This window comes from Schistocerca nitens, chromosome 3 (genome assembly GCF_023898315.1).
Source record: "Schistocerca nitens isolate TAMUIC-IGC-003100 chromosome 3, iqSchNite1.1, whole genome shotgun sequence".
Lineage (NCBI taxonomy): Eukaryota > Metazoa > Arthropoda > Insecta > Orthoptera > Acrididae > Schistocerca > Schistocerca nitens.
In genome coordinates, this window is record NC_064616.1 from 638932843 (window position 1) to 638949917 (window position 17075).

At 37.4% G+C, this 17075-nt stretch overlaps 1 protein-coding gene across 4 annotated transcripts in view; it reads right to left on the minus strand.

Annotated features, from left to right (window-relative positions):
- Positions 1–9094: 9094 nt before the first annotated feature.
- LOC126248592 (synaptoporin-like) overlaps positions 9095–17075 on the minus strand; it is an 89872-nt gene continuing 81891 nt past the window's right edge. For 3 of the 4 annotated variants that reach the window (XM_049949715.1, XM_049949712.1, XM_049949713.1), the window contains exon 7: positions 9095–11735. In XM_049949715.1, the coding sequence (XP_049805672.1) occupies positions 11622–11735 (114 nt within the window). In that variant the 3' untranslated portion in view covers positions 9095–11621. The remainder of the gene's footprint in view (positions 11736–17075) is intronic. The other variant, XM_049949714.1, reaches the window with a different exon arrangement.

Genomic DNA, 17075 nt, shown 5'->3' on the forward strand with positions numbered 1-17075 from the left:
GTTAAATACTGGAATTTTTTGACCTACCTAATGTGACAATTAAGTGTAAGAGGCCTGGTCACATGAACATTGTGTGTGCGAGTAATAACTAATAAATCGTACTGTGGTTGACATAAATGTTCAACAATGAATACGATCTTGACTTTTGATTTTGGAAAACTTAACCGAGGATCCTGGCTTCTTAATTTCAGTGTGATTTAGACGAGACAGACGCAGCTACAGGGAAGACAATATTGAATAAACAAAGCAAGGTAGGTCAAAAACACTGCGCACTATCTACTGGGTGAGGAAATGTTTCAATACCAGTACATCTGGTTGTGACGTGAACTAGTAAGAGGCACTAATACGAGGAAACAGCCCGGCACGTTACAAGTGTGTGTGAAATTTTGTTTCCTGCTTAAAAAAACTGCAACAGAGACACACCAAATGCTTCAGGAAGCTTTCTAGGACGACACTATGAGCCGCACACAGGTTTTCGAGTGGTTTGGGCGCTTTAAACGTGGTGAGATGTGTGTTGAAGACCAAGCTCGTTCTGGACGCCCTTCAACATCGCGAAATGAGAACATTGAAAAGGTCCGACAAAAGATCAAGGAGGATCGTCACCAAACGATCGACCAAATTTCAGCAGAAACAGGAATCTATTGGAGCTCGTGCCAGCGGATTTTGAGTGAGGATTTGCACGAGACGTGTTGCTGCTAAATTTGTTCCGCACCTTCTCACACAGGAGCAAAAAACCATCCGCATGAATGTGTGTCAGGACTTGAAAACAGATTGCACATGATCCGAACTTCTTGAACAAAGTCATTACAGGGGATGACAGTTGGTGTTACGGGTATGACCCAGAAACCAAGCAAGCGTCAAGTCAGTGGAGGACTCTTAACTCTTCCAGACCGAAAAAAGCAAGGCAAGTGAGGTCAAATGTGAAGACAATGATCATTGTCTTTTTAGATGTTCGTGGAATTGTGCATAGGGAATTCGTACCCCCTGGCTAGACTGTTAACCAGCACTTTCACTTTGATGTTTTAAGGTGTCTGCGAGAGGATCTGAGGAGGAAATACCCGGAACTTTGGCGATCAGGTGACTGGTTTCTGCATCACGACAACGCTCCCGCACACACGGCCTTACGAGTGACCCACTATTTGGCATCTCAGAAGTGGTCTGTCGTTCCCCACGCTCCGTATTTGCCGGACCTAGCCACATGCGACTTTTTCCTATTTCCACGAAAGAAAAAAACGCTAAAAGGGGAGCATTATGACTATGTGGAGGCGGCAAAAGCAGCTTCACAAAGGGCACTGGACAATACCAAACTTTAAGAGTTCCAAACATGCTTCCAACAGTGGGAAAAGAGACTTGACAAGTGCATCGCATGTAATGGAGATTATTTTGAAGGTGACTGAAGTAATTTTGTAAAAAGGTTCATCAATAAATTTTTAATGACAACAATCCAGTTTCTTTTTGGTCCCCCCCTCGTATGTGAGATTTTTACCAGAACTTTGTTTAGTACTGGAAAACCCACACTTTCCTACATTAGGCTATGGTTTGGTAGAGATACATAACTCAGTGTGGCAAACAATGCACAAAAGTCAGGTAGGTTACAGGTTGAGAAGGTATGAAGGCTAACTACACTGCTAAGACATAGACGGACCCCGCCATGCACCCCTGTAATGCTATCACTTACTGACCAGTCCAGGTGGTGGTATGTAGGGATTGTCATTCATCAGTTCTCCAGTTGGGGCACCGAAGTTTGTTAGTATTTTGTTTTTAGCCCATCAGGACGACTAGGGTGCTCTCCTTCAGTGAACAAGTCGTGATAAATGTTACAAGCTACATACTGCGAAAACTAAACATGCAGGTATCTGCTGAACCACCAGAGAACATTTCTGATGGCTCTTAGGAAGGACACCCAGCATATGTTTGATAGACCTGGAAAAAGACATTTGATAATCTAACTTGGGATAAACTGACAAGTATGAGGGGAGGGGGGGGGGGGGGGGAAAGAGTGAACAGGAAAACTAGACTTATGGACTCAAACTATTTAAATGCGAGTGTGTCGCAAAATTAGAGGAGAAAGAACTAACTAGACAGAAATAGCAAAGGGAGTAAGACTAGCCTGCTGTCCATCTTTATACTTTTTCATCTGTGCTTAGAAAACAAGATTGACAGCTGCCCACTAGATGACCAGGTAGTAAAAAGTGGACATAACAGTGTGATGTGCAATAATGATGATACCTACAGCTGTATGCATTAGTTTTTATTTGCAACCAGTTTTGGCCACGACCTTCTGGCTTCTTTACAACTCATGGTGATCACATTATCAATGAAGAAATACCAACATACTTATTATGAAAGGTCCAGAACCATTAGTATCTGCAAAACTTACATGTGTTGTATACACCACAGATGAAAGTTCCCCAGAAGCCAACGGTTCTGGGCCTTTTATTGGAAGTGTAATGGTGTTTTCCTGTTGAAAACATTACCACCATGAGTTGTAGAGGAGCTTAAAGGTGGTAGATTGTATAACCAAAGCAGGCTGCAAATAAAAACTCACACACAAAGCTGAAGGTATCATTACTGTACATAAACAGTCAAGGGCTGCTAAAATACCCCATCAGAAAATGGATGTATGGAAAATTGGTGTTTGAGGTTTGCAGATGTGTTCCTTCTAACAACAGACAAAAAAGAATTACAGTATAAAATGGACACCACTGAAGCTAAAGGATAAAGTTATGGCATGCAAATCACTACAAAGAAAATGAAACTAATGACACTCGCAGGAAAGAAATGGGTCAATGTAACACTGAATAGAGATGTAATGGAACATGCCCAAAGCATTAAATACCTAGAAAACAGGATAGAAAGTGACAGACCAGCACAGAAATTAAAACCACAATATCAATTATGTAAGAGGCTTTTAGCAAGAGGAGAATTTCCTCCAGCAACATGGACAAAGATTTGAGTAAAATGTTTCGTAGGGAGTGTCCTCCTATGTGGTGCCAAAAAGGTGGACAATGACAAACAAAGATACAGCAAGGCTTGATATATGGGAATGGTGGAGGATGAAAAGAGTAACAAAGGACTAGAGGTTGAAGGGGTACAAGGAAAGGAACAAGAGGTGAGGGGGATAGAAATTTCAGATCCTTAATCATGTGCTGGAATACAGCACATACAGTAACATTAAGAAAGAACCAATGGACCACAGGAAATGGGGATGCAAAAGACCTCTCTGAACATGCTGTAGGAGAATTATCTAAACAATATTTAAAAGATCTTTTCTGTAAGTGGTTACTTTACAAACAGTAATCACATAAATGTGAAATAATATGGGTTTATAGGAAAATAAACCATTTTATAAAGACAGATAGATTTTATTACATACAATTCCAAAATGTCCAATGCTGCCTATGAAAATAAAATAACATCAATTATCAGAAACTGTATAAAAACAGTAACAAATATTAAATATCAAAATAATCACTTCTACAAATGTTTACTGCAAAACAGTAACTTCATATGTGAGGTAAATGAAAACACCAACCACATTACTACAGGCAAGCCATTATTATACTCAAGATTAAATGTTAGAAAGTTAATCAACAGAAATCCTCATGCTATACACAGAGGTACAGAATCAGTTGCTCTAGTTCTGTACTATTTTGTTAAAATAACTTTGTGATTGACAAATGAGTAAGATTAAGTGTGGCATGTGTGCCATCAAAAATTACTGCTCTTTGGCAGTCAGTGCATACAACCTATTGACGACAAGCACTTTACAGTTGCTTATGATGTGGACACAGAAGGAAAATGTCTTTTGAAAAGAACCATCCCAAAATTAACAATGATATATGTAAATAATGGAAAACCTAAATCTTTAGGGCCAGACTGGGATTGGGCCCTTGTACATCATCACCCCTCTCCTAAATCCTCAGGTGTCATATTAATCATTGTACTACTTCACTCAATTTACTAGTTATACTATACCAAGATGTGAATTTGAGAGCTGGTGGCACCAGTATGTGCGTTCGTTTTACACACACACACATCAATCACAAAATTATTTATCGCTCAATACACATTATAAATGTATTTTTAGCTGTTGTGTTACATTTCATGGATGTTATTTCTAACTGTCTAATTCAAAATCACTATGTTCAATACGTGTAGTTTTGAGACTTTTTAATGAACCATGTATTATGTTTCCCATAAGAATTAAATTTTGTATTAAAACATAAAATAGTTACACTAATTATATTGTGTCATTGTACTGAGAGCTGAAAGTAACACTTGCTGTCTGTTAATCATACGATTTTTCTTGGTGAAGGCTGAGCTGATGTAAGTACAGTTGTCTGACAAGGAATGTTTCCACATTTTGTGGCAACAACACTCCCACTGTCTACATGGAAAAGCTAAGTACATATTTTGCCATATTCCAATCTATGATAATCATGAAAATTAATTTATCATTTTCTCTCAAATAATTTACATTTACACTGCAGAGAATTAACAATATACACGTTTATACTGCATATGATACGAACTTCTACTGCAGCTAATTCTGCCCACAAAAAAGTACTGAAAATCCTTTTTCATATACCTGAACTTTAAGGCTACTCATAGTTTTCATGAAAGTACAACAAAAAAACCTGTAGTGAAGGGAGAATGTTGCTGTTTTGTAACATGGCTTGCGCTAATATTTAAAAACTTACATAATGAGCAACAAACTCTAAAGACAGCTACAAATTAAACCCTGTTAAAATCATCTACAGGATAAATGGTAGGAGAAAATATATGAAAGAATATCTTTCCCAACAGTTTGAGGAAATTACTGAAACTTTTAAAATGAATTACATATCTTGATTCACTAACATAAAAAAAGTCAATATACAGAATAAAAGTAGTGCTACCACACAATGAAGTGAATTTGTGTGTGTGTGTGTGTGTGTGTGTGTGTGTGTGTGTGTGTGTGTGTGTTTTACATGGCTTATTATAAACGTTTGGCAAAACAACAACACAACAATAAAAAAGATGGAATGTAGATCATCATTCAATACAGCAAAAAATGAAAATAAGAACAACAATAATAATAATAATAATAAATGCACACAAACATACTTAATTCCATACAGCTGTGAATGTGAAACCCATTTCTTACATTAAGCTCAATTATTCGATCACAGTTAGCCATTTACAAAATTTCAGAAATATAAATACATATGCATAGTGTTTACCGTACTGAAAACTTAACTTCATATTGAAACAGATCTTTTACAAGGTTTTCATATGATGAAAACAATGTGGCTAGAGTGTACACCACGTAGTTTACTAACACTGCAACGTTTCTAGCATGGCTTTAACAAAAAGAAAATCCTCTTGTTCACAGCATTACTCTCATGCTCTTGAAACATTAGTCTCTGTATGCTATTACTTGAACATTGTGTGCGTTAGAGTCCCATACTGCTCTATTAAAATTTTACTCCTGTTTCACAGAACAGTGTGGATTTATAATAAGGATTCTCAATCACTTCCCCCCTCTAATTGCACACAATTTCTTTCCAGCTTCTTTCAGTTACAAAGTCATCATTATTAATTATCGACAGACAAAAGTATGTTCATAAAAGTAACAAAATTTGAGAGCTAAAATAATTTCAGTCATTCATGAAAATGATATTGTAGTTACCTGAAAACCTAAAATCTATTGTCTAATGGAAGAGCATCCTCTCACAGAAACAATGTTCCACATTTAGATAACTCTTTCTGCACAAATTTCTTGAAATATATTGATTTACGCATGTAAAAAACTTGAAACTGGAAGAGTAATTTTTTTCCTTTATGTAATCAACAATGCAGGAACATATTTATGTGGCATGTGAAGCACAAATATGCACAAAATTCCAGCTGCATTACTAATTACTGTAGGTAATGTAAACACAGTAATACAAATGGGAATAAAATGGATATTTTTATGACTGTAGCCTTTGGTAGTCATTATATACAATTTTAAATACTGAGCTGTTAAAGAATGGACTATTCTTTAAAGTTTTTGGCATCAATGGTTCAGTCCCACACCTGGAGTCCTCTTTAGGAGCACTCTTCTTTACGTGACTGAACACGATCAAATTAAATGTTGCTTTCTACACGGTGGTTTTACACCACCTTTATCTTAGTATAATTCTATATGCTAGTAAAGTGGTAGGCTGTTATTTTACACTCATCCAACTCTGGTGTTGGCTACTGTTAAGATTAAGCTTGCCTGTAAAGCCTTTTGTACGTGCATGAAGAGGAAGTAAATTTAGAAAGTTGTCACTTTCTCTTCTGACAGGAAGATACTGGTGGTCTTAATTTTATTGGAATTTGCATCGTTAGTCAAACAGTTTACGAGAGTCTAGTGGTGGCCATTCATGATATAATTCATCAACTCCCACAGACTTTTGTCAAACCAGTTTCACCCAGGTTACATTGTTCTTAGTGTGGTCAAATCTCTTGGCTTAAGCAGGATGGGGCAATAAAGTTATAGTTAACCACTCTGTACACTTTAAGGCCATTGGCACTAATAAATTAAGCAGGCTTGCCAGCAATGGAATAAAGGAAAATGGTGTAACCAACACTAAAAAAATTTCTCATATGATGACTTGTAGGAAGCAATCTTGGTAGGGAAAAAAATGAGTTGTTTATACAGGACAGTCACGCATTCCCTCCCACAGATAAAACCTTGAGTAGTAGGGGTCTCGTTACAGTTACTCCCAGCAGTACAGATGGTTATATAAAACAGGAATTGTAAAGAATTCATGAAGTGGCAGAAAGAGCACCACCCTCAAGTATGAGCACAGCAGATCTGGAAAATTATGAACAATTGTGAACACAGCTGAATACTAGGAGCAAACAACTGTGGTTGGGTCCAGTACACTACGAACTTAAAAGTGAGTTTACACTAACTGTTAAGGAACTTTAACATACTTGTCATGCTCAAGGCTGGCTACTTCAATCAATAAGATTTTGTTGGAGTTAATTCCTGTTACAGCTAGAATATATGGTGTTTCATGGGTACAAGAAACTGATCCAGTTAATAGGACAGATTTGCCAATTACACACTGGAAAGTTGCAAGAAGGAAAACAAAAGGTTTATCGTCCAAAAGAGATAATTGGAGACTGAGCAGCAGCTTGGATACATTCTTTCCAAAGGAACCATCCCCACATTTGTTTTAAGTCATTTATGGAAATCCTGGAACACCCAAATCTGAATGGCCAGTTGGGGATTTCAATTGATCCTCTGGAATGAGAGCTCACTATATTAACCACTGCAGCATCCCACTTGGTTCTATCACACTGATCGGGTTACCATCACTTATACCATATGCCTTTTACTTTATACAACAACTATTCATTGACTACGGACTTCCACTGTTGATAAACTTTAATTCTTAAATAAATTCCTTTCGCCAACATACAAATTTTACAAACCAAGATCACTGGAAAAAAATTATCTTAGATATGTGACTAACTGTAAATAATTTATTTTATGTAATGAGAAATTTTATTACCAGTCAATGTCGCTATACATACACTGTTAGCTCAACAGTTCTCTTTAGGTGGAATTTTAGAATGTCGTTTCAAAGGGAGGACAGCCAAAATTGACCTCATGGATTTATTAAGTAACTTCACAGACGTCCTATAGACACTTGAGAACAGTAGATGCCAAAAATCACAATTTATGTGAACAGTATCCATCCATAACTGAATCAACTTTTGAAATGCAGCAAGGGGGGGGGGGGGGGGGGTTAACAGTGGCGGCACAAATGGTCTCTGGATCTTTGGTCTGTTATTTTACAGAAGACCTAATGAGGGATTTGTACACAAAGTTACAAGACCATAAACATTCATGTTACTTATGCCACTGCATCTAAAGTACGCAGAGCTGCTTGAATATTCAAGATTTTCAGGAGCAACAGTAAGGACAGCATAGAAATACTTGACGAGTCTCTCTCTCTCTCTCTCTCTCTCTCTCTCTCTCTCTCTCTCTCTCTCTCTCTCACACACACACACACACACACACACACACACACAGACAGACAGACAGACAGACAGAGAGAGAGAGAGAGAGACAGACAGACAGACAGACAGACAGACAGAGAGAGAGAGAGAGAGAGAGAGAGAGAGAGAATCCTGGTAGTTCTTAATTAATGGAAATAAGAATATTCGGGGTCAGCAGTGTTTTCTTCAAATCATATCCAACTGTTGCACTCAAACAATAATTTACTGGCATACAGGATTGGCCATTGCTGAACGCTGTTGTGCATCCCTGACAATACCCATGTATCAATTGATTTCAGTTTGTACTAAACACTTCATTTAAGTGTTCATTACATCTGTGTGTGTATTTACACTTTTAGATGCTCAGCACGATTGGCAAATTAAAAGTGTGATTTACCTTGACACTGCCATGCCTGAGGGATAGGCACAGCTTATTCCTCCTATATTATTCCACATCCTGCAGTAGTCTGAGGCAGAGCTTCCTTATTTTATCCCCTGCAACTAACCTTAATTCTTAAAAAAATATCGACAATAACAGAGCTGCTTGAAATTATGTGGAGCACTTGAAAAAATGTGTATCTGAAAATTTTTTAAACTCTTATAATACCTCATTACAATGGCTTAATGTTAGACAACATGAATATTTTATGCAATCAGTGTAACTGAAAAACTAGAACAAGAAGCAACTGGTATTTCATGAATGGAGTTACAGTCTTAACAATAGTGAAATAACCTGTTGAGCAAATATGCAAGACAAATGCGTGTACTGGCATTCACACTTATCAAATGAAATAATGAAAGCCATTTCCCAAGTTAATGTTAATACACACAGGACACTAGTTATGGCCACTGTTTCAAATCAAGTGTGTGTACTTAAGTTTAAGAACAGTATCATAAAATCATGAAAAAATATATTTAAACAACTTTCAGCTAAATAACAACCAACCAAAGGAAATTATGCTATGTGAGATTTAGTTTTATCTGATTTTCTTATAGTAAGTGCAAACCACCTCCAAGCAAAATTCAGATAGGCTGAAGTTAAGCAGCAATTGAGTTAATTTTTTAATGATTCACCATTCTAAGACATAATTAGGAAGCACCACCAATACTAAAGCAATCCACATGCTCTGTGGCATAAAAAATATTCAGAAACTTTAAGATTCTTTCAACAGTTTTAATGACACGAATGACACTGCAAATGCTACATAAAATATACACAGTTCATTTGCGCACGCGCGCGCGCACACACACACACACACACACACACACACACACACACACACACACACACACACACACACAGAGAGAGAGAGAGAGAGAGAGAGAGAGAAAATGGCCACACTGATCACAGATTCCAATATTTGGAAGACAAATGGACATTCAATGTAACAACCTGTTAATGCGTGTTGCATAGCACATTAAGTGCCCAACAAAATTTTTACTCGATATACAGAACTCAAAATTTTTGGTTTGCAAGTGACAATCATGTATTCTCATAGAAAAATATTGTTCAATATTCATCCAAACAATACATTTTTGTTGATGACTATCACTTGTGAACCACAAATAAATAGATCTCTGATGTACTTTTGAACTGACATTTCTTGTATAATAAAATATAAAAGCTATCACTAATAAAAACACTCAAAGTAACAAAGTAGGTAAGTACACTAAACACAGTTTAACAGCAATAAATTGACTAGTAATGTACTTTAAGGGCAAAATTTATTATTTACAAACAAGACTCTAGCATTTAACAGTATTAAATAATGTAAAATCCAAGTTTGATACAATTCATCTTGAGGCTGTGCCCAGTTTGTGTTCTTACTAGATTTTTTAACTTAAAACATCTAATACAAAAGATACCCTCTTGTGTAATTACCAACACATATCACAGTTCCCTTTAGAAACAAAACATTTTTGATTCTCCAAGTGACCAACATAGTATTATCTTACAAACACTAAAGATGTTATAGAGCAGTAAAGCAATAGTACAATTCACCAACAGGGCATTTGGAATCTGTGTGATATTTACAAGGCCACGGGTATTTTAAAGAAGATTTTAATTCACTCCCATTGGAATTAAAACTCTGTCAAGGAGACAAATGAGATTTCAAGGCAGAAGGTTCCTAAAAAATACACTAAGATGATTTACCAAAAATAAACAATGAACCTTTTCTGCAATACAGTGCAATATATACATTGTTGGAACTGAAAATTTCAGTCCCATGCCACACACTATTTTCTCCCTTCAAGAGCACATCCTATAAGCTTATCTGTATGGATTTGCTTTTGATTAATATACCATGCTTATCTTTCTAGTTTTGATTTGGCAGTGCTACATATGAAATGTAAAACCTATCACTACCGTATGCCCAAGTACATTGTCAAAGTAATACCAATAGCTGTGGTTTCTTTAACAAATGTCTTTCAGCCTTTGATAGACCAAAATATCTGCACTACTTTTTCCATTTTTATGTAACATATTTGTTGTATGCAATCTCTCTTTGTATAAAAAGCCATCACACAAATTAATATAGAAGCCCGATTGCAGTTAACACCATGAACACAGGCAATAGTGGCACCATATTAACATATGCAATCGATAGAATTTTTTTTTTTTACAAAATGGTCACTTCTGTCATACTGACTGCCTTAATTTTATTACTACTGAGGTCATACAATTAATTGCAGAGTTGACATGGAAGTTTTGTGCCTTTTGGAATATAAATACAGGGACAAAATGTGAATAAAAACAAGCAATGTACTTCAATCTAATTTAATATGAGAAATAAGTATGCATCTTCTTCTATATCTTATTTCAACAATGAAAGAGAGAGAGAGAGAGAGAGAGAGAGAGAGAGAGAGAGAGAGAGAGTGTGTGTGTGTGTGTGTGTGTGTGTGTGTGTCTCCTGTTTCTATGTTTCTATTAGTGCAGTATTTTCCACAACTATTTGAAGCTTATAGTTACTGCATTGTATATACAAATACTGAAGAACGCACAATCCAAAACACGGATATTTTTTTTTTAAAAAAAAGAATTGGTGTTACATTGTAAGTACCTATTAAAATCCATGACAGGAAATATGACAGCTCCATATGTTTCAGCACATGGGCAACCACTATAGCGTTACAGATATGGATTTAATAATTGACATAATGTGTATGTTCATACATAAAATAGAAAAAGTAAGTGATATTCCAGAAAACTTAACTAGGACCATATTGCAAGAACTTTCCCCCCCAGCAAAAATACTTGATTCCAAGGTCCTGTTTCTGAATGATAGGACACAAATATTTAGTAGAGAATCAATAAAAAGAATTAACCCATAAATAATTCTGAGGTATTATTCTTATTAAGATATGTCCTTCAAATTTCTTCACGTACGTACTGGAGAGAGAACACTGCCACTTGCCATAGAAGGATGCAAAAGTACAAAAAAATTCTATTACTCAATAATACTACAGTAAAACAAATAAATTATTGTTCAATAGCAACTGGCTGACTTTTTGACTGAACATAAAAAGCAGTCTATACTCTGAATAGAAGAAGATATTATGTAGATTTGATTTGTGTTGCAGACTTTATTTTCCAATTACGCTGTAGCTGCCATATTTGGGCTGCTCTGCTTCATTTTGAACCAAGAAGTTTCCTTGTATAGGAACCACAAATCTGATGCCCAAAGGAAAAAATTCAGAAATCCAAGAATCTGTAAGACAACCAAAATTTCAATCAGTTTATTATCATTAGCTTTTCATATTTGTATGTATTACTCCTGTTTGATTTAACATATGATTTACAACATACATTTACTTCAATAAATTACTTTTCCACTGTCAGTAGCACTTCGCACTTCCTGCGAATAAAGAGCTAGTTGTGTTTCACAAGAACAATGCTTTCTAAACCCATGTTGACTGTGTATCAATAGACCATTTTCTTCCCAGTAATTCATAATGTTCGAACAGAATATATGTTACAAAATCCTGCTGCATATCGATGTTAACGATATGGGCCTGTAATTAAGTGGATTACTACTACTACCTTTCTTGAATATTGGTGTTGACATGTGTAGCTTTTCAGTCTTTGGCTACGGATCTTTCGTACAAAACCACTTTTCGCAATGTATCTGCAAATTTTAAAACAGCAGCTGAAATTAGCCTATCTAGCAGATGGAGTGTCACACAGAACAAACATTGCACGAACAGAAGTGTACTTACTATTTAACAACTTGTTAATACAGATGTAATCAATGACAAAATAACTGTTTAACTGAAATACTAAATCACTAGCTGAGTACCTGGTGGTTTATTCCAACCTTACCTTCTATTAGAGCCACCACCTCCCCTCCCGCTCACCTGTCCAACACCACCTTCACCCTTCTCCCATTTACTGCACCCCCCCCCCCTCTACCTGTCAATCTCTTTCTCCTTCTCTCTGAATCTCAATTTTATCAATGCTATCCCAGTAGATGGTTGACATTTCTTAACCCCATAATATTTTTTTGCATGTAGTAAGTAGAATGTGTACCAAGTTAGACTGAAATCAATCCAGTAGTTTCGGAGAAGCTTTTTACCCACTGCTTTGGCCACTTACAATGTCACATATTTAACATATTTTTACACATAGTTTATCTATATATCTAGCGAATTTCACCCTGCAGTGTCATTTTCACGCAGCTCAGTGTTTATGACAACACATCTTCAGAACTGTGTGTTGTACAACGACAATTTTGCACATACATTCAGTGGTTTATGTGAATACTGGCTGCAGAAAGTGTAACACAGTTAATAGCAAAGAAGTAATAAATTAAAATGTAATGCCTGATGTGGCAGTTTTACTGCGACAATGAAACAAACCTGCCAAATTTAAACAGACGCAAAATCCCCAGGATTGGCGATCTTTTACAGAAGTTCAAAATTTAGAGTGGACTTCAATGCCAGATGCTTATAACAGTTTCCACAATGACACGGTCTTGAGACCTGGCAGAAAATCCAAAGAGATCCTGGTCGTATGTGAAGTACGTTAGCAGCACGAAATAATCAATGCCTTCTCTGTGTGATAGCAATGGAGATACTATCAAAGACAGGGCTGCCAAAGCAGAGTTACTAAACACAACCTTCCGAAATGGCTGCACAAAAGAAGACAAAGTAAATATTCCAGAATTCGAATCAAGAACAGCTGCCAACACGAGTAACGTAGAAGTAAATATCCTCGGAGAAGTGAAGCAACTTAAATCACTGAATAAAACCAAGTCTTCTGAGCCACACTGAATACCAATTAGGTTTCTTTCAGAGTATGCTGATGCATTAGCTCCATACTTAATGATTATATACAACCTTCCCTCGACGAAAGATCCGTAGCCAAAGACTGAAAAGCTACACATGTCAACACCAATATTCAAGAAAGGTAGTAGTAGTAATCCACTTAATTACAGGCCCATATCGTTAACATCGATATGCAGCAGGATTTTGTAACATATATTCTGTTCGAACATTATGAATTACCGGGAAGAAAATGGTCTATTGATACACAGTCAACATGGGTTTAGAAAGCATTGTTCTTGTGAAACACAACTAGCTCTTTATTCGCAGGAAGTGCGAAGTGCTACTGACAAGGGTTTTGAATCATTTCCGTATTTCTGGATTTCCAGAAGACTTGACACTGTACCATACAAGCAGCTTGTAGTGAAATTGCATGCTTATGGAATATCATCTGTTATGAGACTGGATTTGTGATTTCCTGACAGAGAGGTCACAGTTTGTAGTAACTGATGGAAAGTTATCGAGTAAACAGAAGTGATTTCTGGCATTCCCCAAGGTTGTTTGCAGATTACGCTGCTTATCAACTAATAAAGTCATCAGAAGATCAAAACAAACTGCAAAATGATTTAGAAAAGATATCTGTATGGTGCAAAAACTAGCAGTTGACCCTAAATAACGAAACTTGTGAGGTCTTCCACCTGAGTGTTAAAAGGAATTTATTCAACTTTGGTTACACGATAATTCATTCAAATCTAAGGGTCATAAATTCAACTAAATATCAAGGAATTACAATCATGAACAACTTAAATTGGAAGGAACACACACAAAATGTTGTGGGGAAAGCTAACCAAAGACTGTGTCTTATTGGCATGACACTTACAAAATGTAACATATCTACTAAGGAGACTGCCTACACTACGCTTGTCCGTCCTCTTTTAGAATACTGCTCATGGTGTGGGATCCTTACCAGATAGGACTAACAGAGTACATAGAATAAGTTCAAAGACCCAATAGGGGAGAGAGTGTCACTGAAATGATACAGGATTTGGGCTGGACATGATTTAAAAAAGCATTTTTTGTTGTGACTGAATCTTCTCACGAAATTTGAATCGCCAACTTTCTCCTCCGAATGCAAAAATATTTTGTCGACACATACCTACATAGGGAAAAAACAATCACCACGATAAAATACGGGAAATCAGAGCTCGTACGGAATGATATAGGTGTTCATTGTTTCTGCGCACTATACAAGATTGGAATAATAGAGAATTGTGAAGGTGGCTCGACGAACCCTCTGCCACGCACTTAAATGTGATTTGCAGAGTATCTATGTAGATGTAGAACAGTAAAAATTTAGTAAGCAATGAACACTCTTTCCTTTCATCAGTTAATGGGGGGATGTAGGGGAGAAAAAGTTTTGTAAACGTTTGAAACCATATGTAAAGTTTGTTGCAAGTCAGTAAGTGCTCTCATTCTCTAATACTGGATGAATAAAGTCTCAGTATCTGTGCTGTAGACTACACTTCATTTTTAAAACCCACCCCTCCTCCCCACTCCTTTCACACATTATGTGATCAAAAGTACCCGGGCACACCCAAAAACGTACGTTTTTCATATTAAGTGCATTGTGCTGCCACCTGCTGCCAGGTACTCCATATCAGCAACCTCAGTAGTCATTAGACATCATGAGAGAGTAGAATGGGGTGCTCCGCAGAACTCTCGTATTTTGAACGTGCTCAGGTGATTGGGTGTCACTTGTGTCATATGTCTGTATGACAGATTTCCACACTCCTAAACATCCCTAGGTCCACTGTTTTCGATGTGATAGTGAAGGGCATGTGCAGCACAAAAGCATACACGCCAACCTAGTCTGTTGGCTAACAGTATGGTGTGGTTGTGTCTTTCATGGGGGGAGGGCTTGCACCCCTTGTTATTTTGCATGGCACTATCACAGCACAGGCCTACACTGATGTTCTAAGCACCTTCTTGCTTCCCACTGTTGAAGAGCAATTCAGGTTTGGCAATTGCATCTTTCAACACGATCGAGCACCTGTTCATAATGCACGGCCTGTGGTGGAGTGTTTACATGACAGTAACATCCATGTAATGGACTGGCCTGCACAGAGTACTGATCTGACTCCTATAGAACACCTGTGGGATGTTTTGGAACGCCGACTACGTGCCAGGCCTCACCGACTGACATCAGTACCTATCCTCAGTGCAGCACTCTGAAGATTGGGCGGCAATTGCCAAGAAACTTCCAGCACCTGACTGAATGTATGCCTGCAAGAGTGGAAGCTGCCATCAAAGCTAAGGGTGGGCCAACACTATATTGAATTCCGGCATTACAGAAGGAGGGCGCCACAAACTTAAGTCACTTACAGCCAGGTGACCAGATACTTAAATAGTGTAGGCAAGTGGTTTGTACTCCTGAAATGATTCTTTCCTGACAGTATGTGATGTGCATACCAAATTTGGTTGAAGTTAATCCAGGGGTTTAACAGAAGGTGTGGAAAACACCAGGGGATAAGAACTGCATAGGAAACTACCATATTTTTTTAATAACCAAACCACTATGTTTAGTCCACCCATACCTGTTCACATGTTTAGTGTCTAGGACTTTACTATCTTATGGATCCATTAGTAGAGCCTATCTAGCATCTGACAAATGAACTGCAAAAGCCACAAATATTCGTATCACAAAGAACAGAAATGAAATAGATCTTCAATACTAATGTTATGTCTAGGGATTAAAGTAAATTTATTCAGAATATAGTAATGTGGGGTACTAGCCTTCTTGTACCCAATTAATTGACAGACATAGGAATCCTTACTCCATTCCTTGGTTTGGACCTTAATTCCCTCAACCCGTAAAATGTCAAGGCTCACTGTTGCAAAGATTCAAATGGCTTTTTTAACCAAGGACAGTTGAACATATGTTTCTGTGGTGGTCAGTTAATGGAGAGTTATGGAGGCAGTTTTGAATCAGACAGGATCTTATGTGATAAGTACACAATGATAAGAAGCTGTTATGTGGACAGAGGGGACTCTTCAGCCTCTGCACCCAAGCTAACAATTGGGCTTGTGGGGTGAACTGTCTGGCAGATGACTGCAGATAGTGAAGTGGTCACTTCCATGCAAGTCATGGTCCACTTCCCACTGAGCGGTACCTCCAAGGGCAAATGAACAGAATTAGTGTATGGGTATAGGCGAACCAGTAGCAATGCTGTAGTGTTAATTACTCCACCCTGCTCCACTCCTCAGGCAGATGGTGGAAGATCTTGGTAGAGCAGTAAATATGTTTAAATTTATTAAAAGGAGAAATAGAAGTGAGATTTCAGCAATAAAGTGATTGAGCTTCTCAACAATGGGGTGTTGTGGTAGGAGATACACAGAGCATACTGTGTTGTTAGTATGGGCAAGAACATGACAGGTACTGCTTGTAATGTTAAGTGCACAGGGTAAGTGGCATATGCCTTTGATGAACATTACCACCCCACTCTTTAACCTTTCACCAGTAAGGTTGTCTTTTTTTCAGGAGGCTATGTCTTCCAAGTACAAGACCATCCATGTTTTAAAAATTTCTTCAAAGGACATGTAGAGGGGTCTTTCCTGTACAGGAAGTCCATTCATCTATGTAAGTCCTGAATTTTAATCTTGAACCGGAGTATGGGAGCAATTTTAACACTTTTTTTAATCATGTCAGCTATGTCATTATCACATCTGAAGGCACCTGGGATAGCTTGTTACTTTATCCCATTTCTTCATTCACGGGTGAGGGAGAAAGA